Source organism: Lepidochelys kempii, chromosome 24, assembly GCF_965140265.1.
Source record: "Lepidochelys kempii isolate rLepKem1 chromosome 24, rLepKem1.hap2, whole genome shotgun sequence".
Lineage (NCBI taxonomy): Eukaryota > Metazoa > Chordata > Testudines > Cheloniidae > Lepidochelys > Lepidochelys kempii.
The window spans coordinates 7,613,556-7,640,051 of NC_133279.1; the positions used below are offsets into that span (position 1 = coordinate 7,613,556).

At 50.0% G+C, this 26,496-nt stretch overlaps 1 protein-coding gene across 9 annotated transcripts in view; it reads right to left on the reverse strand.

Annotated features, from left to right (window-relative positions):
* MINDY1 (MINDY lysine 48 deubiquitinase 1) overlaps positions 1 to 22,450 on the reverse strand; it is a 28,294-nt gene extending 5,844 nt beyond the window's left edge. For 2 of the 9 annotated variants that reach the window (XM_073322517.1, XM_073322509.1), the window contains exons 1-8: positions 22,095 to 22,450; positions 14,354 to 14,463; positions 12,460 to 13,343; positions 11,117 to 11,174; positions 8,766 to 8,830; positions 6,053 to 6,211; positions 4,363 to 4,465; positions 3,092 to 3,234 (exon numbers count right to left, since the gene is read on the reverse strand). In XM_073322517.1, coding sequence (XP_073178618.1) covers positions 3,092 to 3,234; positions 4,363 to 4,465; positions 6,053 to 6,211; positions 8,766 to 8,830; positions 11,117 to 11,174; positions 12,460 to 13,098 — 1,167 coding nt within the window. In that variant the 5' untranslated portion in view covers positions 13,099 to 13,343; positions 14,354 to 14,463; positions 22,095 to 22,450. Of the gene's footprint in view, positions 1 to 3,091; positions 3,235 to 4,362; positions 4,466 to 6,052; positions 6,212 to 8,765; positions 8,831 to 11,116; positions 11,175 to 12,459; positions 13,344 to 14,195; positions 14,464 to 14,570; positions 14,659 to 17,046; positions 17,173 to 20,844; positions 21,183 to 22,094 lie in introns of those variants that run through there. The other 7 variants (XM_073322512.1, XM_073322511.1, XM_073322510.1 and 4 more) reach the window with 7 other exon arrangements.
* Positions 22,451 to 26,496: the final 4,046 nt, after the last annotated feature.

Genomic DNA, 26,496 nt, shown 5'->3' on the forward strand with positions numbered 1-26,496 from the left:
TCCCTAACCGCCTCTATCTCCACAGAGGGCTGGCCATCTCTTCCGCATTTTGTGATGCCCAGCGCAGCAGTCTGGGAGCTGACCTTGTTAGTGAAAACAGAGGCAAAAAAAGCATTGAGTACATTAGCTTTTTCCACATCCTCTGTCACTAGGTTGCCTCCCTCATTCAGTAAGGGGCCCACACATTCCTTGGCTTTCTTCTTGTTGCCAACATACCTGAAGAAACCCTTCTTGTTACTCTTGACATCTCTGGCTAGCTGCAGCTCCAGGTGCGATTTGGCCCTCCTGATAACATTCCTACATGCCCGAGCAATATTTTTATACTCTTCCCTGGTCATATGTCCAACCTTCCACTTCTTGTAAGCTTCTTTTTTATGTTTAAGATCCGTTTTTTATGTAAGCTTCTTTTTTATGTTTAAGAGACAGCGTCCCCTTGAGAGCCCTCAGAGGGTGGGCAGAGCGGCAGCCTGTGATCCACTAGGGCACAGAGACAACAACCCCTGGGGACGTCGCAATCAAGGGGAACCATCACCCCACCTCTAGTGGGGCACACAAGCCTCCATGCAAGGCAGGAAAGGAACCTAGATGGGAACCTGGGAGGCAGTGACCAAGAGATGGTCAAGTTCAGGATCCTGACACAAGGAAGAAAGGAGAGCAGCAGAATATGGACCCTGGACTTCAGAAAAGCAGACTTTGACTCCCTCAGGGAACTGATGGGCAGGATCCCCTGGGAGAATAACATGAGGGGGAAAGGAGTCCAGGAGAGCTGGCTGTATTTTAAAGAATCCTTACTGAGGTTACAGGGACAAACCATCCCGATGTGTAGAAAGAATAGTAAATATGGCAGACAACCAGCTTGGCTTAACAGTGAAATCCTTGCTGCTCTTAAATACAAAAAAGAAGCTTACAAGAAGTGGAAGATTGGACAAATGACCAGGGATGAGTAGAAAACTATTGCTCGGGCTTGCAGGAGTGAAATCAGGAAGGCCAAATCACACCTGGAGTTGCAGCTAGCAAGAGATGTTAAGAGTAACAAGAAGGGTTTCTTCAGGTATGTTAGCAACAAGAAGAAAGTCAAGGAAAGTGTGGGCCCCTTACTGAATGAGGGAGGCAATCTAGTGACAGAGGATGTGGAAAAAGCTAATGTACTCAGTGCTTTTTTTGCCTCTGTCTTCACGAACAAGGTCAGCTCCCTGACTACTGCACTGGGCAGCACAGCATGGGGAGGAGGTGACCAGCCCTCTGTGGAGAAAGAAGTGGTTAGGGACTATTAAGAAAAGCTGGACGAGCACAAGTCCATGGGGCCGGATGCGCTGCGTCCGAGAGTGCTAAAGGAGTTGGCGGATGTGATTGCAGAGCCATTGGCCATTATCTTTGAAAACTCATGGCGATCGGGGGAAGTCCCGGACGACTGGAAAAAGGCTAATGTAGTGCCCATCTTTAAAAAAGGGAAGGAGGATCCTGGGGACTGCAGGCCAGTCAGCCTCACCTCAGTCCCTGGAAAAATCATGGAGCAGGCCCTCAAGGAATCAATTCTGAAGCACTTAGAGGAGAGGAAAGTGATCAGGAACAGTCAGCATGGATTCACCAAGGGCAAATCATGCCTGACTAATCTAATTGCCTTCTATGATAAGATAACTGGCTCTGTGGATGAGGGGAAAGCAGTGGAAGTGTTATTCCTTGACTTTAGCAAAGCTTTTGACACGGTCTCCCACAGTATTCTTGCCAGCAAGTTACAGAATTATGGGCTGGATGAATGGACTATAAGGTGGGTAGAAAGTTGGCTAGATTGTCGGGCTCAACGGGTAGTGATCAATGGCTTCATGTCTAGTTGGCAGCTGGTATCAAGTGGAGTGCCCCAAGGGTCGGTCCTGGGGCCGGTTTTGTTCAATATCTTCATTAATGATCTGGAGGATGGTGTGGATTGCACCCTCAGCAAGTTTGCAGATGACACTAAACTATGAGGAGAGGTAGATACACTGGAGGATAGGGATAGGATACAGAGGGATCTAGACAAATTGGAGGATTGGGCCAAAAGAAATCTGATGAGGTTCAACAAGGACAAGTGCAGAGTCCTGCACTTAGGACGGAAGAATCCCATGTACCGCTGCAGACTAGGGACCGAATGGCTCAGCAGCAGTTCTGCAGAAAAGGACCTAGGGGTGACAGTGGACGAGAAGCTGGATATGAGTCAACACTGTGCCCTTGTTGCCAAGAAGGCCAATGGCATTTTGGGATGTATAGGTAGGGGCATTGCCAGCAGATCGAGGGACGTGATCGTTCCCCTCTATTCGACATTGGTGAGGCCTCATCTGGAGTACTGTGTCCAGTTTTAGGCCCCACACTACAAGAAGGATGTGGAAATATTGGAAAACGTTCAGTGGAGGGCAACAAAAATGATTAGGGGACTGGAACAATGACTTATGAGGAGAGGCTGAGGGAACTGGGATTGTTTAATCTGCGGAAGAGAAGAATGAGGGGGGATTTGATAGCTGCTTTCAACTACCTGAAAGGGGGTTCCAAGGAGGATGGACCTAGACTGTTCTCAGTGGTAGCAGATGACAGAACAAGGAGTCTCAAGTTGCAGTGGGGGAGGTTTAGGTTGGATATTAGGAAAAACTTTTTCACTAGGAGGGTGGTGAAACACTGGAATGCGTTACCTAGGGAGGCGGTGGAATCTCCTTCCTTAGAAGTTTTTAAGGTCAGGCTTGACAATGCCCTGGCTGGGATGATTTGATTGGGGATTGGTCCTGCTTTGAGCAGGGGGTTGGACTAGATGACCTCCTGAGGTCCCTTCCAACCCTGATATTCTATGATTCTATGAAAGGGTTAATGGGCTACTGCAGGCCCAAATAGAGACATTGGGGAAACCGAGGCACGGCTGCCACAAATGCTGCAACAGGCCATAAAGGGCTGTGATGGGGCAGCAGCTGTGCCTCAGTTTCCCCAGTGTCTCTATTTGGGCCTTCAGTAGCCCACTAACCCTTTCCTGCCTTGTGTGGAGCCTCCCCAGCCACAGAGCCCACATGTGCAAATGCACGCAGCAGCGGTTATGGAAGGCAGAGGTGTGGGTGGAAGGGGCCAGGCTGACCTGGTGCTTGATCATGGTGCTGAAGTGGTTGTTTCTGAAGAAGACACTTAGTTCCCCCTCTTTGACCGCAGCTGTGAGCTCACACAGGCCGTGGTAGGTCAGCTGGGTGGCTGTAGACTCCAGGAACTGCTCGGCGATCAGGCCTGGGGCGGAGAAACAAGGCGTCAGGTGGGGTGCGGGCATGAACTGGGGGGTTAGACCGGCGCTCAGCATGGGTGCACCGATGATAGGCGTGAAACCGGTTCAACTTGCGCCTACGAATTTACCGACAGTAGCTAAACCGATTTACCAAACCAGAGAGACACAAGGCGGGACGGAAACCAGCGACACAGGGAAGGGAAGTGACTTGCTCAGCATCAGAGCAGGGAGCAGAACCCAGGTCTCCTGCGTCCCAATCCAGCACCCTACCCACTGGGCCACTCTGCCTAGCGACCCACAGCTTGGGAAGTGAACAAGCTGCAGCCTCACCGAGCAGCGGTAGGAAAACGCATGGAGGGGGGTGAGCGGGAATACCTTTGGGGTGGGGGGCAGGTGCTCTGCTGAGCAGCGGTTTAACTCCCTCCACGCCCGTAGAGGAGTCAGCATTTGTCCAGGCAGCCAGGGAACAGCTCGGATGCCTCGTCCCCAGCTAAACCTCCTGGCGCAACCCGACGGCCTGTTTGTCTGATGTAGGTGCAACGCAACAAAGGCAGGTCGGGAGAGAACAGGGTTTCAGAGCAACCTGGCAAGGCCTTAAATGGAAACGCAGCCAGGCGCGGGGTGACTCCTCCCTGAGCTTTTCCCACCTGACGACACTGGGTGGGCTGGTGGAAATGCGGTGGGGGGTGGAGTGTCCCTTAACTGCAGCACCCCCGCGCTCAGCACAGCCAGGCCTCTTAAAGGGTCGGATGCACATCCTCTGATTCCCTGGGGAACCCCAGTTCCTCGCTGCCCGTGACCAAGCCTGTACCCTGGCTATTCTGCACTCTTCCACTGGCACATGGGGGGGTCCCCTGAGGGTGGCACAGGCTCCCATAACCCCTGATTAGGGGAGACTGTACCCACCCCCGTACCAGTGCAGCAGTGAATCTGGCCACGCCGTTTACCCCACTGCAGATCTGAAATCGCTTCCCTCATCAGGCACCTAACGGGGGCGGAGTGCCCTCGTTGTTCCTCCTCTGTTAACAATGTAAAGAGCCCCCAAAAGGCCAGGGGAGCTCTAGCACCCAGGAGGTCCCCCCAGCCGAGGTTTGGGGGCGGGGAGTTGAGCTCTCCAGGGAATGGGGATTTACCTTCGGTGACCAGGTTGGGGTCGCTCGAGTGCTTGCAGGTGATGATCTTCTCCACCAGCTGGTTGTAGCTCAGCTTGCCCACGGCCTGGGCCGCGTCCGGACTCTGGAGCAGAAAGGGGGTGGAGGGGGAGAGGAGACGGCCCAAGGAGCCCGGGGAGGGCTCCAGAGAGGGCTTTTTAAGCAGAAGGGAAAGCGCAGGCCTGACCGGTCACTACCCTGCGGCCCCTTTGCGCCCGTGAGGACGGTGCACAGGGAGTTTAATGCCCAGGCAACCTGCCCCTCCGCCCCACAAGGGGACGCTCCCCTCAAGCAGAGCCAGCCCTGCCCCCACTCCAGGGATTCTGGTGCCGTCCTGTGCTCTGGCTATCCATTGCCTTGCAAAGCCCCATGGGGGGCCAAAGAACCAGAGGTGCCAGTCAGGGCCATATGGGTGCCCGCTGCCCCTGCACTGGGGCGGTGCAGGCTGCCTGCCCTCTGTGCCACTGCCAGCAATGGGGCAAACCTGCCCTGGTGTCTCCATTGGTCTTTTAGCTGCACCTTTGGTTTTAAGTTGTAAATGAAAGAGTCAGGAGACTGGGGCCCCTGATTATTCCCAGATCTGGGACAGCCGGGCCACCACGCTGCTCCCCTGCCCCCACCTCTCCTGGAAGAAGGCACCCCATCCTTCTGTATGGGGAGAGCTCAGCCACAGTAGCCCGCTCCATCCTTGGCTCTCTGCTGGGCAGCCAACAAGGGCAGCTATTATGTTGGTGGCCTCTTTGGAGTGCAATTCAGACACATCTGCTTTGAAAATGGGACCAGAGCCCTGCTCAGGTCACTCAAACAGCCCTGGGGGGCAGAGTGCTTGGTCACTACCAGCCCGGCTGGATTCGAACTGGCAGCCGACGGGGAAAGAAAGCCTTGCTCTGTTGAAGCCCACAGGAATTTTGCCATCGGCTTCAGCGAGGCCAGGATTTCACCTGCAAAACCCCCGACCCACCCACTCACCCTTGTGTCTCAACATTGGCCCAAACCCTGGCTCTTGGTCCCAGAGATGTTTCTGCTCTTCTCCCACTATCTGGGGGCTGGGCTCGACTTCCTTCTGCAGTCGGGGCCGAAGCTGCCGTCAGCTTGGCCTGACCACACAACATCGCAGAGACAAAATGCACCATCTCCTGCCCAGTTAGACTGGCACCTCCCATGGACCGTCCCCTCCATTCTTGGAGTGGACGTGGACGCGTGTCACCCCGCTGGGTGGAGTGACGGCCCTTGAACGTGCTCCAAACTCTTCATTTTTCCCCCAGACGTTCCCAGCTACCAGCAGCCATAAGAAGCTGAATTAAGAAGCTCTGGACAGGACTTCAGCTTTGTCAATTCCTAAAAACCCCTCTGAGTTTACACCTGCCTTTGTCCTTGCTCATATAATAACCATAATGCCATCCAGCTCTTTCCGACTGCTCTTTCGTCAGCAGATCTCACAGCACTTTGCAATGGGAAAACTGAGTCAAGGGGCGGGGACATGACTTGTCCAAGGTCACCCAGCAGGGCAGTGGTAGAGCTGGAGATGCAACTCAGTGCTACAAGGACCAGTCGAGTGCTCTATCCACTAGATCACACTGTCTCCCCCTTCCCTGCTCCACCCCCTCCACACACTGGCTCTGGCTTGTATCCATTCAACGCACAGGGTGGACTTTACAACAATGGCACTCACCTGGGGGTCCACCAGCCAGCCGTGGTACAGCGGGACGTTCAGGAGGTCAAAGACGATGCACTCCGGGGTGTACTCGAAGTCGGAGACGCCCGTGAACCTCACGTTCACGTCAAGCCCCGTGGACAGTTTGGGCAAGACCATCATGGCATCGTTGACGTTCTGGAGTTGGGAAAGAGAGAGGAGAGCACCTTGTGTAGATAGGAGACAGAGGAGCGGTGGCAAGGGAGGGGCTGGGATTCCTGCTTTCCTCCTATCCCTGCCTTGTTGGTCTCTTACATCCTGTTGTCACATCGTTCATAAGCACTCCAGAGTGGGAACCATCTCTCTGTGACTTGTCCGTGCAGCACCCAGCACAACGGGGCCCTGATCCTCGGCAAGTGTTCCTAGCGGTAACGACTGGCAGTCGGGACTCTTGGGTTCTCTTTCTGGCCCTGGCCACTCACTTCACCAATCTGTGTCCTCCCAGCGCAGGGACCGTCTCTTGTGAGGCCAGCACAGCGTCCAGTACAATGGGGTCCCAATCCTGAATCGGGCACTACTATAACTTAAATACTTCCTAGCCCAGCAGCTGAGACTCAGTCAGGACTTGTCCATGCAGAGACATTAACCAGAGGAGCCATTCCAGAATCGCTCCCCGTGTGGGCACTCCACTCCAGAACACGAGTCACTCTGCCCTAGAACAATCATCACACTTCCAAAGCGGAGTAATTATTCTGGAATGTCACTTTTATTCTGGAACTGAGCATCCACAAGGAGAGCTCCTCCAGGAGAGCTTCTACAGCACTAGTTGGGTCAGTCAATTTCCTGGTGTAGACAAGCCATTAGTGCTTGCAAAATGCTTTGAGCAGAGGAAAGGCCAGCCTGGATCAGACCTGAGCCCACCTACAGCCCAGTATCCCAACTCCCACAACGGCCAGCTCCAGATGCCTTCGAGAAAGGTGCACAAACCCCACAGGAGGCAGACGTGGGATGACCAGTCTCTCCGAACAGCTCCTCCTAGCCCCTTCAGAGATGGATTTCAACCCTGAAGTTCTATCTCCCTTCCAGTGCTCATTTAGTCAGCACTAACTATTCCAGTTTTGGCTATACTTGTTCTCCATATGGACACCCAACTCCTCTTTGAGACGTGCTATATTTTTGGCCTTAGTGGCCTCCAGAAGCAAGGAGTTCCACAGGTTAATCACACGTCTCCTTTTATTAGCTTAGAATTTACCACCTTTTAATCTCCTCGACTGTCCTCTTGTTCTCATATAAACGAGAGAGAACAGAAGAGCCTGCTCGACATTCTCTGTCCCATTCATCACTGCATATGCTTTTACCGTGTCTCCTCTTATTTGCCTCTTCCGTAAAGGTAAAACAATCCCAATGTTTCCAATCTCGCTTCATTGGAGAGTCTTTTCAGGCCTCCAGTCATTCTTGCTGCCCCTCTAAACCCCAGGCTAGTTCTGCCCTATGCTTTTGGGGCTGGGGTAGCCAGAACAAGCTGCACAGCTGATCAAAATCCAGACAAGATGCTCGTGTGGGATGGAGGACACAGGTCTGAAAGGGGCCTTCTGGCTCGCTGAGTCCACAGTCCCTTCTAGCACAGACAACCCTGCCACGGCAGCCCGTTCAGAAACTGATCAAGCTCCATCTTCAGACTAGTTAGGCCACTTTCCCCTCCTATTGGAGGCTGGTCCAGAACCTTCCTCCTCTGGTGGCTACAAACCTGCTTTTAATTTCCAGCCTCCGTTGACTCATGGCCAGTTTAATCCCCATTTGTCCTTGGGCCAGCGCTCTCCTTTAGTTTCAATGGCTCCTCTCCCTAGTGGAAAGGGCCGTAGAAGCAGAAGGTATCCTTAGGGTAGACGCAGCTCTGAAATTGCACTCAATCAACTATTCTGCAACTTATCTAAGCAGGCATCTATCTGGCCTTCACCAGCAACAAATGTGAGTGTGGATTTTTTTTAATCCCTATAACCCAGATGGAAAGTGTTACCTAAATAACTTTTATTTATTTTATATCAGGGCTGGCCAAATTTACTGACCCTCCGAGCCGCATAGAACAATCTACAGAAGTTCGAGAGCCGGGCATAACTGCCGGAGCTCGGGGCTGCTGCCCTGCGGGAGGCACTTACCGGGGCTCGGGGCTGAAGCCCCATTCCTGCTGAAGCCCCGAGCCCCGGCAGGCACACTCCATGGAGCGGAAGCCCTGAGATCATCCTCCCCACTGGGCAGAAGCCCCTACCCAACCACCCCGCTGCAAGACAGAGGTCCTGAGCTTGCCCCACAAGTCTGGTAGGTGGAGAATGGGGGGAGCACTGGGGGCTCTGTGAGCCACACACTAATTTCAAAAGAGTCCCATGTGGCTTGTGAACCATGGTTTGGTCACCCCTATTTTATATAGACGCACAGATTGGGGTTTTTGTTTGTTTACATAGATGGAGAAACTGAGGCACCGGGTAGATTAAGTGGCTCGCACAAGGCCATCAACTGGGCCAATGGCAGAACAAGTCCCTGTCCAGTGCTCTAACTTCTAGACTACTCTTGATAGCTACACAGCTCCCAGATTTGCAGGTTCCTTTGCAACATGTGAGGCCTCTCCCCCTCACAGTGGGGCTGCAGTTCAGGATGACAGGATAGGCATTTTTAAACAGGGTTCAGGTTGGAGCCCTGCCGCCCGGACCTCCCTCAATACTCTGCAGAAGGAGGGGGTGGATCCAGATGGTCTCACCTGCTGAAAGTTGAGCTGCAGCCCTTCCGAATTCTCTTGGGGTTTGATGGATAAGATGCAGTCGCCTTTGAGACAAGAAAACACCCAGTCCCGATTACTAATGGATGGTATTTACCTAGTCCCCCAATACTGTAATACCTGGGCACCATTCTCTAATGTTTTTATCCTCACAGCCCCCCCGTGAGCCAGAACAGGGCTATTATCCCCATTGTACAGATGGGGAAACGGAGGCACAGAGAGGCTAAGTGACTTGACCAAGGTTACACAGGGAGTCTGTGGCAGAGCCAGGAACTGGAGTATCCTTTTTGCCTCTAGGACCAGGGCAAGGGCTTGGCCTATCCCTGGGCGTGGACTGGATCTAGATTATGGTCAAGATGGCAAGATGACGATTCCTGCACAGGCTCAATTTGATGGCTCTCTGTCTAGCCCTGCAGCATGGTCCTCATGGGATCAGGGGATGAAGACTGGGATGGAGGCGGGTGTGGGGGGGAACAGAACGGAGACACACTAAATGCAGCCTGTTTCCCATTTGTGTTTGGGGCAGGGAAGAAAGGCACCCACACAAGCAGGCAGGAGATAGCATTAAGGGTCCAGTCCTGCCTTCTTTTTTGTGTACCTATGTCATAACCATACAGATAAGAGTAGCATAAAATCCCTCCTTTACCTGTAATGAGTTAAGAAGCTCAAATAACCTGGTTGGCACCTGCCCAAAAGGACCAATAAGGGAAGAAGATCCTTTCAAATCTGTGGGGGGAGGTTTTGTTGTGCTCTGTTTTGTTGTGTGTTCTCTCGGGACAAAGAGAGGGACCAGGCAGGAAAAAAAAAAACCCTCTCCTAAAACCCTACCTGAAATAAGTATCTAGATTACAAAAATTATAAGTAAAGCAAGGAAATGCGTTAGATTATCTTTTGTTTTAGCTTGTGAATTTTCCCTATGCTAAGAGTGAGGTTTATTTCTGTTTTTTGTAACTTTGAAGTTTTGCCTAAAGGGGAATCCTCTGTGTTTTAAATCTTATTACCCTGCAAAATTACCTTCCATCCTGATTTTACAGAGGTGCTTCTTTTACTTTTTTCTTTATAATAAAGTTCCGTTTTTAAGAATCTGATTGGGTTTTAGTGTCCTAAACACCCAAGAGTCTGGTCTGTGCTCACCTTGTTTACCTATTTGGTTGGTATATTATTCTCAAGCCTCCCCAGGAAAGGGGGTGAAGAGGCTTGGGGGGATATTTTGGGGAAACAGGAACTCCAAGTGGTCCTTTCCCTGAATCTTTGTCTAACTCATTTGGTGGTGGCAGCAATCCCATCCAAGGACAAGGAAGAATTTGTGCCTTGGGGAAGTTTTTAACCTAAGATGGTAGAAATAAGCCTAGGGGGTCTTTCATATGGGTCCCCACATCTGTACCCCAGAGTTCAGAGTGGGGAGGGAACCCTGACATGGTGGCAGCGAATGGGATCGTTTTGAACCAGAAGCACAGACCTGATGATTTTAAAAGCAATTTTTCTTTTGGCTGATTGAAAACCAGGGAGGTTTTTTTTGTTGTTGTTTTTGTTTTTTAAGCTGAGAGCAGCTGGAGATTTTTTCTTTACCTGGAGGCAGAGGAGTTAAGTTACAGCAAGGGAATTTATAAGCTGATTTCCCCCCCTCCCCTTTCTAGCTCTCGGGTTAGGGTAGGCTAAGCGCAGGAAGGCTAGGATGATGGAAAGTGAGGTCCAAAAGAAACTAGAATTAGCCAGATTTGAAGCTGAAGAGAGACAGAAAGAACATGAAAGACAGATGGCCTTAAAATGCTTGGAGTTGGAAGCAGAGGAGAGGAAACAGGCAAAACACTTGGAGACGGAAATGGAGACAAAATGCTTGGATACGGAGTTAGAGCTGAAGTGCTTAGATCTGGAAAGGGCTAAGCTGGGTCTACCAGATAACCCTAACAATCCTTCTCCAGGTGCCGCTCCCCATTCCAAAAAATTCCCTACCTACAAGGTAAGTGATGATACAGAGGCCTTCTTAGAAAATTCTGAAACAGCCTGCCTTGGGTACAGCATCTCTACAGACCAGTATATGGTGAAACTGAGGCCGCAGCTCAGTGGACCCTTAGCAGTGGTGGCAGCAATCCCATCCAAGGACAAGGAAGGATTTGTGCCTTGGGGAAGTTTTTAACCTAAGCTGGTAGAAATAAGCTTAGGGGGTCTTTCATGCGGGTCCCCACATCTGTACCCCAGAGTTCAGAGTGGGGAGGGAACTCTGACATGGTGAATTCCCAGAGAAGCTGATGGGAATTTTGAGCACCCCAGGAACACAGGATAGTTCCAGGAAGCCCAGTGCCCTCAGGTGCTCTCCTGAATTCACCACTTACCGAGATGCGCCATCAACTCGTCTGACGTGATCACTTCCTTCTGGGGGGAGAGTTTCACCTGCAGACAGACGGAAGGTGGCGAAGTTAGTGAAGGACCCTCTCTCCCAGCACTGCTTTGACCCTCAAGGCTTCCCCTTGAATCAGGGCACAGCGATAATCAATACCAATAACATCCTTACGCAGATTTGCCATGCCACATGAGATGGTCCAACTAACCCAGTAGCCCCGCTTCAGCCATATTGGGGTCAGACACTTGGTCCATCTAGTCTGGCTCCTGTCATACTGATTCAGACCATTAGCCCTCTTAACCCATTATCCCACGTTGGGAAACCCACATCACCACCAGCCAACACTGGATGTTTCAGAAGATGGCACGAAAACAACCACCTCACCATAAGGTGGACTTTTCATCCATCAATTGCTAAACACTTTCCCACACTGCATCAGTCTTGTTACCCCTGTTTGACAGATGGGAAAACTGAGGCACATAGAGAGGCAGTGACTTGCCCAAGGTGATAGAGCAAATCAGAGGCAGGGTTGGGAATAGAACCAGGTCTCCTGAGTCTCAGGCCCTGATCTACTGGGCCATGCTACCTAACAACGCTGCACAGAGGTAGAAAAATCCTTCCTGACCGCTGCGGTAGCCAGCAGGTGCCTTGAAGCATGAGACTTGACTACACTTATTTTTACCGTAACGGCAGACACATCCCAGGATACCAAAACCCACTGTGAGTCTTTCCACGCACTTCAGGGGGCTGGCTCTGACCCCGAGATGAGAAGAACCCTGACAACAGGAGTTCAGAGCGCAAATGCTTCAGCGACTACAGAACAGTTCTGCGGCAACAGCAGCTCGGCACGCGTTCCCCACGCATGCGCTGAGAGGGACCATGTCCTCCCAGGGGTCGCTGGAGAGAGCACACAACAGCAGATAGCTAGCATCAGCCCTCAAGTCCCCCCCTGGAGCAGGTTTCCCCAGTGTCCTGGATACTTATCTGGGCCCTGTTGTATCTGAGCACTTTATAGCCCAAGTGCCTGTGTGGGGCTGGGCTATTATCCCCATTTTACATCTGGGGAAACTGGGGCACGGAGATGCTAATGACTGGCCCAAGGTCTCTCAGAGTCTGTGGCAGAGCAGGGACTTGAACCTAGGTCTCCCCAGTACTAGGTCAGTGCCCTAACCCTCAGGCCATCCAACCTCTCAGTACGAGTAGCCTCCTCTGTGCCACTAGATAACAGCCTCTCACATGAACTACATTAGATCTCTAGGTCCTTACCGCCCCCTCCTCGCACCCAGCACACCTGCTCTGAACAGCAGTACTGGGCCTCCCCTAGCTCCCACCTACCTTCCACTGCAGGAACAGGATGTTCATGATGGCCAGGAGTGGGCAGGGCCCGTTCTCACACTGGGTGATGATGGGTGTCCTCTCCCCTTTCCAGCTGATCCACTTCACGCAATAGAAGTCAGGCTCGGTCTCGCCGGCTGGGGGCCGGGCCTTGGTGGCATCAGACGCCTGCTCTGCGGAGCCTGGGCTAGGGCTGGCGATGGGGTCATCCGGTGGGGAGGTGACCCCTCCTGCTCGGATACTCCCGCTTGGGGGAGGCTGCTTCTCTTTGGGGTCCGCCCTTCCTTCTGGCTCCCCACGCTCCAGCCACTTGCCTTTGTCACTGGGCCCTGCTCTCGGGGACGGATCCTTCCTTGGGGTGTCCTCATGCTCCTGGCATGCGGCCTGTTGGCAGCTCAAGCTGCCCTGCCCAGAAGGAGCCTCCTCGCTGTGCGTTACCGCAATCCCCTTTGGGCTTTCTGGCTCCTGCCCATTCAGCATGCGGCCCTGCCCTGCTGCAGCCTGGGTTCCATCCTCCATGCCGGCAGCGTCCTCCTCTAGCCCCAGAGGGGCCTGGCAGATTTCAGGTCTGGTGACTTCTGCGTTTACATCATCCCCTTTCGTGGCCATGGGATCCACCTGCTCAAGTCGGGGCTCCATCTGGCCCAGACAAAACCCCTTCCGCAGTGCCCCTCAATGTCCTTAGCACATTCACCGGGGCAGAGAGCGGATCACGCAGGCTGGTCCCTCTCTGGTAACCAGCTCCAGCTGCAATCCCGGTTCACTTTCCGCTGCAGTCTGACTCTGTCGCGTATTTCGCTCCCGTCCCTGACTCTACAAATTCTCACGGAAGCCAATTCCACTGAACACGACTGGAGGGGGGTAAGCAACAACCACACCTGCTTCTGGAAAAGAAAAAAAATAAAAAATCCCCACGTCTCAACCTAGCCTTTACAAACCCATCAAGTCCGTCCAGTAACAATCAAGGACTATGTTTCTTTCAAGGATATAAAAATAGTATGTTTTAAGCAAAACAAACTCTTATTCATTGATCAGGTTCAGAGCTCTTTCCTCTTCCTGTCTATTAATTTAGATTCCCCATTAAATTTGTTCAAATTAATAAAAAAAGTATATCTAAAAAGAATAAGATTATCATATATAGCTCCTTTTAAAACAGTCTAATTCTTGTTCCAGAATCTATTTAGTGCTGCTTGGTCAGTCCAGGGTATTTAAAAAAAAATAAAAATCTTTGTTAGGCACTTTGAGGTTTCTATGAAAGTTGTTTTTTTAAAGGTCGCCCCCTCCCAAAAAACCTGATTCCAAACTGATGCCTGGCCTATCCCTTATCAATCAATTTCCTCAAGGCAAATTAATCCCAATCCCTCTTCCTTTCATGTTTTAAATTCAATTACTCAGCACTGATGAAATGCAATATTCCACCTGCTCTGTGTGCGTATACTTTGGATAATTATAGCCCAAGATCACCTTTAAAAATAAAAAAAGGTGTCTGCAACTGGCTTCTCAATGCTTTTCAGGGTGTAGAAAAGTAACAATAATCTAGAAAGAAGGGGAGAGATTTTAACTCAAAACAAAACAAAGACAGAACAACTAGCTTGCAAAACAGGCCTGACGTAATTATAGAAAATGTATGTTCCCACCCCCCGCAATCTATAGAGCAAAGATTTTCCTACAAAAAGTATTTTTAAGTCATGAAATAAAAAAAGCAAAGTCAGTGGGGTTGTTTGGCTAATTCTTGCCTTATCAGTGGTCTGGAATCTCCTGATTCCTCCCAATTCTTTACCTAAAGTCCTTTTCTCTCTAGCCTTGAGGTTATGTCAACAGAGCAGAGGGCTGGTGCTTTCTTATCTTGTTTTGACCTGATCTGTAGATCTTTCCACCTAGTGCGTTGACTTGCCTTTCCAGTTTTTCTCCCGTAGCTGTTTTTCTCCCGTAGCTGTTTAACTGGGTTGGGGCATTGGCAGCATTGTCAGATGGAGCTCCAGTAGGAAGACTCCTCCTTGTTCACTGAACAAACACACAGAGGAGAAGAGAAAGAGTGAACTAATAATTCCATTATGAGATTTCCAGTAATCGTTACAGGTCAGCTCATTTGCAGCTGGACAGACACACACCTAATGGATATCAGCTTTGCTTGGCACACAGCAATACAGGCCAGGACTTTCCAGCAACCCGTGTTTTTTTAGGTGCCCAGCTTCAGATGCCTTAAGGGGACCTTGTTTATCTAGGTCCTTTAAAAAGTGTCTGAAGTTGGCTCCCCAGAAACAAGGCCAGCAACATCAGTCCCCTTTTGGAAATCTTGGCTGCATTTCCCGTTTCCGGGCCTTTTTTCCATGCTGATCCCTAGAGCACTGATTCCCTTCCCCATCCCAAACCAACTGCTTCAATTCATTCAAATCCCCCTGCTGTAGCAGGTACAAATTCATCACAGGCAGAGTGGCATAATGGAGAGTGCCCTGGCCTAGGAATTTGGAGAGCTGGGTTCTATTCTCAGCTCTGCCACTGGCCTGCTGGGTGACCTTGGGCAAGTCACTGCCCTGTTCTGTGCCTCAGCTTCCCCACCTGTAAAATGAGGATAATGAGACTGACCTCCTTTGAGATTTACTGATGAAAAATACTAGGGATTATTATTACATGCCTCCGCTGAGTATCCAAGAGATTTAATCACCTTAATCCTTATTCTTCCTCACACCCTCCCCATAACCCCCCCAAATTTATGGCTCTCACTTTTCATGTCAAGTCTGAAAGCAAATGAACTGTAAACCCTCCAAGGCAGGGTCAGTGGGTAGATTCTTACAGGGAGACCTTTCAGAATCCTACTCCGGCCCTTTTTGTTTGGTATGGAAGTTGCTTGGCTCACGGGAAGCACAGAAAGAAAGAAAGAAAACCCCTAGTAGCAACAAAAAATACACACCCAGCCAGAAAACAGCACTTAGGGCATGTCCACACACAGCACTTGTACCATCTTATACCTGTATAAGTATAAAACAGTAACACCCCTCCAGCGTGGATGCAGTTCCAGCCATTCATCGATTCTAAGGCCAAAAGGGACCACTGTGATCACCTCTAGTCTGACCTCCTGCATAGCACAAGCCATAGGACATCCCTGAATTAATCCCTGTTTGAACCAGAGCAAATCTTTTAAAAAGAACATCCAATCTGGATTTTAAAATGGCCAGTGACGGAGAAGCCAACATAGAGAAGAGGTATAAGCTATCCCAGTGTAATGTTTATACTTGTATAACTGCGTTCACACTGGGGGGCTGGACTGGTATAACTATATCAGTTAAAAAAAAAGATCCCCCCCGATATAATTAAGGCTATGTCTACACTAGAGAGCTTTAGAGAGCTTACGACACAGCCGTAAGCTCACTCATGTAGCTGCTCTATGTTGATGGGAGGGAGCTCATGCTACCACTTATGCCGGCGTAACTTATGTCGCTCAGGTGGGCGGCTTAAGTTTTGCTGACATAAGCGGTCATGCAGACATAGCCTCAATCAGTCCAAAAACCTGTGTGTAGACCAGGCCTTCTAGTTAAAGGAAAGATGCCAATCAAATGCATGCAGCCAACACCCTCCCTTGCTTTAAACCCCTCCTTAAGGCACACTTCCAGAAACCAATCATAATGCAAAGTTAACGATATGCTAAGTAGGTGGCCTGTTAGCACCTCATTAACATCTTGGTCATTTATCATTTAGGCACACAAACCAGCTGTATGGTTCCTTAGCTAAGTCCTGGTCTACACTCCAGAGAGAGATCTTAAGGCAGCTTACATCAACCTAACCCTGTAAGCCTACACCCTAAAATGCAGCTCCCACTGGTGTAACTTGCCCACAACACCAACTTAATAACTCCACCTCCGCAAGAGGCGGAGCGCTTAGGTCAAGGTAGTTAGGTTGATGCGGTATCAGTGTAGACACTGCATTGCTTACATCGCCTGTTGCTACTTTTCAGAAGCCGTGCCACAATGCCCCGCGCTGACAGTTAAATCGCTGCAAGCGCTCCTGGTGAGGACACAAGGAGCGTACCACGCACGTGCAAAAGCAGTTTAATTACTCTGGTGGCTGTACATCGACATAACTCAGCTCGCCTTCATTTCGTAGTGTAAACTTGCCCTAATAGAGTCTTCCATGCGTGCCACCCATCTTCCCCACACCCTTCTGTCTGCTCTGCGCCCTGCCGGCACTTCTCCACATTTAAACCCTGATCCTGCAGAGACTTAACAAACATGCTTAACTTTATATACTGCAAGCCCCACTGAAGTGGGTGTATTTTACCACTGGCTTCAGCAGGACCACGCCATACTTGGAGGTCATGGGCTCAGCGCAGGAATCAGTGGGCGAAATTCTATGGCCTGTGTTATACAGGAGGTCAGACTAGATTACCATAATAGTCCCTCCTACCCTTAAAAATCTAGGACTCTGAACTGTAATATCTGTAGGGCAAGGACTGTCTTATATTTGTATAGAGCCCAGCACCCTAATAATAATCATAGCTCTCAGCTGGCTCTTTTCATCAGTAGATCGCAAAGCACTTTACAGAAGAGGTCAGATAGGGAAACAAAGGCACAGAGAGGGGAAGCCACTTGCCCAAAGCCACCCAGCAGGCCAGGGGCTGAGTCAGGAGCAGAATCCAGGTCTCTTGAGTCCCAATCCAGTGCACTACCCACTAGCCCACACTACTGGGATCCTGCTCTTGATTTGGCCCTCTGGGTGCTGTTGAAATAAAAAACAAACAAACATAATAATAATTATTGAGTGAAACAAAGATGCCTTATACCGGTAGGGTTTTATTTGCCTTCCCACACAGGAACAGCTATCCCAGGATACTGCACCTCTCTACCAATATAACCATGTCCACACTAAGGTTATGTCTACACGACACACTTCTGGCGGTCAGCGATGTGAAGAGCTGCGATTCCTGACTGAAACAGCTGTACCAACAAAAGGCCCTAGGGCGGACACAGTTGTGCAAGCAACACTGCGCTTTTCCTGGTCTCGCTTGTTTTGCTCCGGGCAGAGGCTGGAATAAGCTGTACCAGCAAAAGTGCAGTTTTGCCAGTATACACAGGCCCCGTCTACACTACAAACTTACGTCAGCATAACTACATCACTCAGGGGTGTGAAAAATCCCCCCCCGCCCCGAGTGATGCAGTTATACCGAGCTAGCCCTGGGTGCAGACAGCGCTGTCGGCGGGACGGCTTCTCCCGTTAACACAGCTCCCGCCTCTTGCGGAAATGGATGAACGACGCCGACGGGAGAAGGGCTCCCAATGGCGTAGCAGCGTCTCCACTGATGCGCTACAGAGGCTTTGGTGCAGCTGCAGCTTTTTAAGTGTAGACCTGCCCGCGGCATCCGCTGCAGGAGTGCTTTGTTGGTACAGTATACCAGTATAAGAACGGCCATACTGGGTCAGACCAAAGGTCCATCGAGCCCACTATCCCGTCTTCCGACAGTGGCCAGTGCCAGGTGCCCCAGAGGGAATGAACAGAACAGGGGATCATCAAGTGACCCACCCCCTGTGGCCCATTCCCAGCTTCTGGCAAACAGAGGGTAGGGTCACCGTCCCTGCCCACCCTGGCTAATAACCATTGATGGACCTATCCTCCATTAATTTATCTAGTTCTTTCTTGAATCCTGTTATAGTCTTGGCCTTCACAACATCCTCTGGCAAGGAGTTCCACAGGTTGACGGTGCGTTGTGTGAAGAGTATGGCTACACCGGCTGAGCACCGTAGACATGGGCTTGGAGTAGGGAGGTTTACTGCTTTATAGTGAAAAAAGAAAAAGGAGTACTTGTGGCATCTTAGACACTAACAAATTTATTTGAGCATAAGCTTTCATGAGCTACAGCTCACTTCATCGGATGCATTCAGTGGAAAACCAGGCCAATGGGGGCTGCGGGAAGCAGTGCGGGCCAAGGGACATGTTGGCCGCCCTTCCCGCAGCCCCCATTGGCCTGGAGCAGTGAACCGCGGCCAATGGGAGCCGCGATCGACCGAACCTGCGGACGCGGCAGGTGAACAAGCGGCGGATCGGCTTTGAGAACCACTGTTCTAGGCTCTTCCCACCTCCTGATGACATGAGCAGCACTAAAGCCTCGGCAGTCAGCTGTTGACGGCTCCATCAGAGGGGGATGAAGAACTACAACCAAGGCTCAGAGCTGCAACAGGCCTGAAAACTTGCTTCAGTCAGTCAGGTCTACTGATCTCATTCACACGAGCAGAACGGAAAAAGCGACCGTGTAAAATTTGCCCTTTTCTAGCTACAGCCACAGCTTTAAAAAAAGAAGAAAAAAAAAAAGAGGAAAGTCAAGTCATTTCAGCCCAGATCCAGGAAAGCGCTTAATCACATACTAAACTATCACATAAACCCTATCAGCACATCGGTAGTACCATGGAAGTCAATTGGAACTGTTCCTGTGCTTAAAAGTTAAGCACATGCTTAAGTGCTTTGCTGGATCAGGACCAGAGAAATTTAAAAGCACCCTTAAAAGCAGCCAGGATACATTAAAGCTTCCTCTATTTGCATGCTGAGTACATAGGGGATTCCAGGGAGAAAGGAGAGTGGTGAAGAGTTGCCAGCTACAGTGCTTTGGAAGCCAGAGTACCCTGCATTGATAGAAAAGGATACGGACGCAGCTGTGAATTCTGTCTTGCCATGGTAATTCACTGCCAGCTCCCTTAATGCCAAATCACGAGCGATAATGGAGTTTGTTATGACAGATTACAGAGAGACAGGATCCAGGCGCCCACCATTCATGACAGAAGCATCCAGCTTCCACCTTATTCTCTGCAGTCTAATGTCTGAAAACAAGCTTTCAAAGCCACCTGCAATTTAGGCACCATCTGACCCCTCCTCCGCTACCTCTCTGCCGAGACTAAGGATTGAATGGGTCACGTACATGAGCTTCCCCTTTGGGGGACCCCTCCCCAGACCAAGGTTGAGGCACATTGGCAGTGGGAGAATTGGTGGGGGTTACCTGCCTTGCCAGTGATAGAGGGGACTTGAGATCGGAGACTGTCAAGCCAGCCCTGTTGCCAGCTGGAAATGCTCTTGCTTTAAGAGTATATATCTGATGTTTCTTCCCAAGGAAAATACGATCAGAACATTTGCAGTCACGGTCCTGTCACCAGTCTTGCCTGCCCCAGGTATTAAAATAAATAAAAGTCACTAGTCAGGATCCTAAAGAAATCACGGATTTGTTTTGGGTTTGTTTTTGTTTTTTAATATAGATGTGGGGTTCTTTCTATTCACTTCTCGGCCTCTGAGAGCACTGGCCATTATTTGTCTCCTTGTGCTCCCCTGTCTGAAGTATCCATCTATTCTCTCTTTTCTTATAGTTTTCGCAGACTAGAAGCTCTTTGGAATGGAGGTCCTCTTTTTGTTCTGTTTGTACAGCACCCTAGCACAGTGCGGTCCTACTTTATGACTATAATACAAGTAATAACTGAGCCTTCAGGTTTCATGTTTTCAATCTTTTCTCCACCACCACCGGGGCTAGACACTTTAAAAAAAGGAAAGTTGCAATTCTCCCACACCACATGACACCAGAAGCTGGGGCTTTAAGAAACACATCAAATATCACAAGACTTGCAACAACAAAACAAAAAATTACAAGAGATGGCAATGTTGTGCTCCAGAATCTCACATTCCTTCCCTGGGCCACTCCCCGGAGCTGTCAAAACAGCCATTGCATCACAGCCGACAAAGGCAACTTATCAGAAGTGAAACCCTGAGAAAACACTTTTCACCCAAATTCCTCCTCAGCCATAGTCCACTAGATTGTGTCACTTGCTCATTTCCGTGCTCGGTCTTAAATGGCTAGCAGGCATAGAGTCTAGTGGGGAGAGCAGGACTCCTGGGTTCTATCCCCATCTCTGTCACTGACTTGCTGTAGCCCACTGGGTAAACCAATCCCAGCTTTATGCCTCAGTTTCCCCACCTGTAAAATGAGGACAACAGCACATACCATACCAAAACACATGCGGGGGTGGGAGGGAAGAGGGGGAAGAGAGGAGGGCTTTTAAATGCAAACCTTATTCAGTTAAAAGTTTTGTGACAGGTAAGAACGGTCGTTTACTTTGTACGGGCAGCAAGCAATTTGCTCTGCAAGCCCTCGGACGAGAACACAGATTAGAATCAGAGCTGGTGAAATCATGGGGCTAGATGGGACTATGGCACTGCATTGAAATCAGAGTTGCACCCATTTACTCTGGCGGTGCATTTGGCCCCAGGATAGAAAGGGTTAAGTCGGCGAGGCCTGGGTGGAAAGGGGAAGGGGTCTCCATTGCCACATGAGAAGCTGGCTTCAAATATCTAGGCCTCAGGACCTAGATGCCACGGGGATGGGTGCTCTATAAATAGCTACAAAAAGGGAGGGCTGACCTTTTTACTGGTGTCCTGTAGGATCATCTGAGGGGACAGAGTCATGGGGACCGCAAAACAACGAAGAGAGCTCACGTGCCATTCTCCGTGAGAGATGGGTTTAAGAGAGCAGCTTTTAAACAGGCAAACTAGGGTGATCCATGGCACCCATCCCCTTCCCAGAACACGAGCCGCTTCTGACTGCAAATTACGGGTTTACGAGCTTAGCCTAGAGTGACCCAGTTTCTTAACTGGGGTCCTGTTGTCTGGGCTCTCAGCAGCCACCACGGCTTGCGTGGCTCTCCCGGGCACACTCAGCATGGACTCTCTGAGCCTCTCCCTCCTCCGGGATCCCACGCTCCAGCGCAGCAAAATAAAAGGAGCATCTGCGAAGGAGATGGCAGGCCTTAGGCCGGAACCAGAGAGCAGCCAGGGTCCCAGCAAACTTTCCACACTGGATTCATTGCTTAGTGAATTCAGGCAGCCGCTGCCAGGAGGTTGGATGCCACCCAGGCAAAGTTTCCCCCCTGCTTTGGATAACTTCTCCAAGCCAAGTCACAAGCCTCTGGCTCCACCCCTCCTTGTGTCTTACCACATAACAATCTTTTCTCAAGCTTTGCAACACACACACATGCAAAGAGACGCTCCCAAGCTTGTCCATTAATTGTAGGAACACCGCACCCTAGGTGGCTGGGCATTTGTTCCATAATCGTCCTGAGTTCCCTTTGCAAACAAGCCGCCGGCAAACCCCAGAGACGGGTTCTGAGCAGCAAAGCATTGAGGCTGGGTCTGCACTGCTTCAGAAGCGGGGAGCATGCTGCTCTTGGAGCAAGGGGCAAGATGGGTTTGCCCATATGGGTGCCCCCTGCCGACATTAAAAGCAAAGCTTTTACACCATGCAAACAGACACTGCTTGCTCTGGGGATGAGGGAAGTGGCTTGCAGCAAGCAGGTTTAGCACTTACAGGAGAGATTATTAGCTCTTAAGAACAACCCCAGTCACCCCCCCCCCCCAATATTTTATTACAGTGCACCAGCCAAACTGAGTCAGCCACCCCTGCCCCAAAGACAGCCAGCAAATGAGTTGTCGCCTTGCGGCTCCAAACCACCCCCCTAAATTACAGCTGTGACAGTGATCACAACCCACTGATTATCCCCCTCCCGCACACATACACCCTCTGCAAACTCCCTTCCTCAGCAGCCATATTTCTTTCACAGCTGGCATCTGTCCCACTCCCCACCACGCAAGCCGCGGTGCCTCCAGATTTTTACCTGGCATGGGGGTGCATGTAAAAGTTTCTTTGCAGACTTCACTCTGACGCTGCTTCAGGGCAAGGAACGACTTTTCCTCACCCTCGTCCTGTTGTCAGCACTGCGCTGCTCTCCCGTCCCCTCCCCTCTTAGTGCTCATGTAAATGCAACTAATCCAGATTCTACTATGACTGTGCTAAATCCCTGTATCTTTCCTCCCCCGGACATATAGATGCATGCAAGCTCTCCTGCCTGCATGGGGTGCCCCAAACATCCCTGGAACTCTCTGAGACTACTTTGCTGCCTTCTCTAGGAAGTTTTTTATTTTTTATTTTTTTCTCCCCCTGGGTGCATTGATCAAAGACAGGACTCCAGGCTGCTGGGGAAAGAAAAGCCGCGTGGGTTTCTTGGCCTAGCTTTTGAGTTTGCAGAAGAGACATCTGCTGGGTTGGAGGATTTACAGCAGCCAAGGGGGAGGGAAAAGAGATTGTTTCCCCCCTTCCCTCCCAGTTGAAGCAATGCACAAGAGCTAGCTGGAGAAAGAAAGGCAGGGCAAACAGTAGCAACGAAATTAGCCTTACTTGGTATGTGCAGGAGCTGTCTCATAGGATAAGAGTCCAGGGCCAAAGCAAAGCAGAATTAGCAAATCAACCTACTGGGGATTACACTGAAATATCATCATGCTCATTTAAGGCCTGCAGGATCTGACCTAGTGGGTCACGTGGCTGGTCCATCAAGTTTCTTATCCAACAGCAGCCGGTGCCCAGTTCCCGTGATTTTATTGTGAGTCTGGCAATATTTGGTGTGTGTTTCTTAAAGCTCCAGCTGCTGGAGGCATGTGATTAGGTGTGGCTCTCAGGTGGGGTATGTGTGTTTTAAGTAGGTTTCTAGCTTTCGTGGTTACGGAGAAGAGCTAGAAAATGTGATTGAGACAACAGATGGCAAATAAAAAGAACCTCGCTTTAAAAAATAAAAATAAGCAAACAAAAAAGTGCATGTGATTCTTAAGCCAACCTTGTCAGATTTGGGGGGGCCTGACTCATCTTTAGGGGAAACGCCTCCATAAAGCAGGTAAACAGTTGTGGGATACTCTTTAAATTTAGGACAGCAGCTGAGGGGGTTGTAACAGAAATGATCAGATAATAATTCAGAGAATACAATCTGCCTAGCCCTGCAATGACATTAATTAGGAGGGTGCGCACTTTGTAGCTTGCCTAGGCTGAGCTCAATGCACACCCCAGGGGCTTCTTGCATCCCTCCATTCCCCCCACCCCACAGCTCCCTGGGTACCACACTTCCATATCGCTCTCTTCTAGAGACTCCCTACAATCCCCCCATGCCAGGGGCTGTGTACCCACCATTCCTCCGATATCCCCCATTCCCCCATGCTAGGCACTGCATGCCCCTCATTTCACCAATGCCCATTTCTCTCTCCCCCCCATACTGGAGGCTGTGTGCTACCCCATTCTCCTCTCCCTCCATTCTCCCCCTATGTTTCCCATTCCTCTCTGCCCCCATACCAGCAGCTGTGCCCCCCACTCTCTCGTCCTCATCCCAGGCCAGGGTCTCTGTGAGTCACCCCTACAAACTCCCAGATGAAATAACAAACCCCTGTTGCCTATCTTCATTATAAGGAGTACATCACAGCTCATGGGGTTTTTATACCAGATGCCTCCCTCCAGCAGAGCCAATTCTACTCTCGCCCTGGACAAATATCACCAGAAGACCTTTAAAAACCATCCTGATTGGCATAATGGATGGCACAGAAGCGTTCAGAGCCATTCATGTTTAGGTCACCGGTTCCAACCTAGCCCAGGTTATTAAGTGGCCAAAAAAATATCAGCCTGTCTGAAATGAGCTGGCAGGGACAGGCGCGTGCAACACAAAACCCACCGTCACTCTTGTAGCGTTCCCCCCACGAGATTCATGATATTTCCAGCTGGGAATCATGAGATTGCAAGAGACTCTTCAGCTTTTCTTAGAAAGGAAACAAGAAAAAAAGTAACTTTCTTGTCCTTATGGTTGAAGAGAACTGCTTAAAAACATGAAGCAATTGAACCCTAAAGTCTCAGATACCAGAAAGCAAAGAAGACCACCCCCCCCCCCAAAACGTTGCAGTGCTATAAAAAAGTTCATAATTTTAAGCCAATAATGATTTAAAAACAAATATGATTTTTTACCCTTTAGACGTACCCTTTTCTCTTTAATCTGTTCTGTGCTTCTTTATCGGGAAGTGAAACTGGTTCACAGACAACATTGTCGGCCTAATTGCAATTTGCTGCAGGTTATTTTTGCCCTGTGATGATTAGTTTTTTTAATTAAAGTATTTATTGTAAAGGGAGTGTGTGACAGACATGCAACTCACACACTGGCCTCTCTATTTCTGAACTGCAGCTGTCAAAGAAATGCCATCTCCCACAAGCCGGCTGCTGCACTGGATTTGGGTCTCATATCTGAAGCTTAGCTAAAGGTAAGAGGAGTAATTCAGAAGACACAATAAGAAACAGGGCTGCTGCAACAATGTAGGAAAAAGAACCAGTCCAGAAATGAGCCCTTCTTAAAGGAGAGCCAGTGGATTATGTAAATAACACAAGTTGGAAGTTAGGTAGCAGGGAATATTGTTTTCTGGCAGTGGTTTTCTGAGGTTTTGGATCAAAGAAATGTAGCGAACAACAAATCAGGATTCAAGGCAACAACCGTTACAGGGTGTGCAAAGCTGGAGGGGGGATGGAGAATCGTGTGACTGTGAAAAGCCAGACCCCCGCCCCATCAGTACTTCCACAGAGCTCCCTCTGTCCTTGTCACTTGGCCTGAATGATCTGCCTCACTTCTGTCAAACTGGATCAACACACAACCCCTTCCCTTTCCTACACACAGCCCCCATATACTCCAGCAACTACTCACCCACCCCTTTCCCACAAATCCCACAACTACACACACTCACAGCTGCTGCCCAGGTGTATTTCCATATAACCCCTCACTTGCAAAGTACTTTCCCCCGACACGGTCACCTACCCATCCCCACAGCACTTGAACACCCCTCATAAGAATGGCCTTACTGGGTCAGACCAAGGGTCCATCTAGCCCAGTATCCCGTCTTCCGACAGTGGCCAGTGCCAGGTGCCTCAGAGGGAACGAACAGAACAGGAAATCATCAAGTGACCCAGCCCCTGTCGCCCATTCCCAGCTTCTGGCAAACAGAGGGTAGGGACACCATCCCTGCCCACCCTGGCTAATAGCCATTGGTGGACCTGTCCTCCATGAACTTATCTAGTTCTTTTTTGAACCCTGTTATGGTCTTGGCCTTCACAACATCCTCTGGCAAAGAGTTCCACAGGTTGACTGTGTGTTGTGTGAAGAAATACTTCCTTTTGTTTGTTTTAAACCTGCTGCCTATTAATTTCATTGGGTGACCCCTCGTTCTTGTGTTATGAGAAGTAGTAAACAACACTTCCTTATCTACTTTCTCTACACCGGTCATGATTTTATAGTCCTCTATCATAGCTCCCCTTAGCCGTCTCTTTTCCAAGCTGAAAAGTCCCAGTCTTATTAATCTCTCCTCACACGGAAGCCGTTCCATCCCCCTCATCATTTTTGTTGCCCCTTTTCTGAACCTTTCCAATTCCAATGTGTCTTTTTTGAGATGGAGTGACCACACACCACACGCAGTATTCCAGATGTGGGCGTACCAGAGATTTATATAGAGGCAACATGATATTTTCTGTCCTATTATCTATCCCTTTCTTAATGATTCCCAGCATTCTGGTCACTTTTTTGGCTGCCGCTGCACACTGAGTAGATGTTTTCAGAGATCGATCCACAAGGACCCCAAGAGCTCTTTCTGGAGTGGTAATAGTGAATTTAGACCCCATCATTGTATATGTCGAGTTGGGATTAAGCTTTCCAAACCCCTCGGCACACAACCACCGCCTCACACGGCTCCCTGCAAACACGCTTATTCCTACATACAAACACATAACTACACACACACTCCCCCTCACAACCTCTAGACTACCATCCCTCTACTCATTACACACAAATACTCCCCATCACAATCCCTTACACTCACACCGCCCCATCACAATCCCTTACACTCACACCAAATTACACACTAACTACACACACGGTCTCCCGACTCAATTCCCTGTGTTCAGAACCCTCCTACACACACTCCACCATCAGAACCCATACACACTCACTCCCAACTACACATACACATCACAACCCCCTAAACTCACAACCCTCCTATGCACAAACTCACAACTACAGACCCTATCCTGCACACACAACCCTCCCACACATACACCATCGCAACCCTTACAAGCACACTCCTGATCAGAACCCCATGCACACTCATTTACAGCTACACACACACTCTCCATTACAACCCCCACAATCACAGAAAACTCCCAACATTCACAAC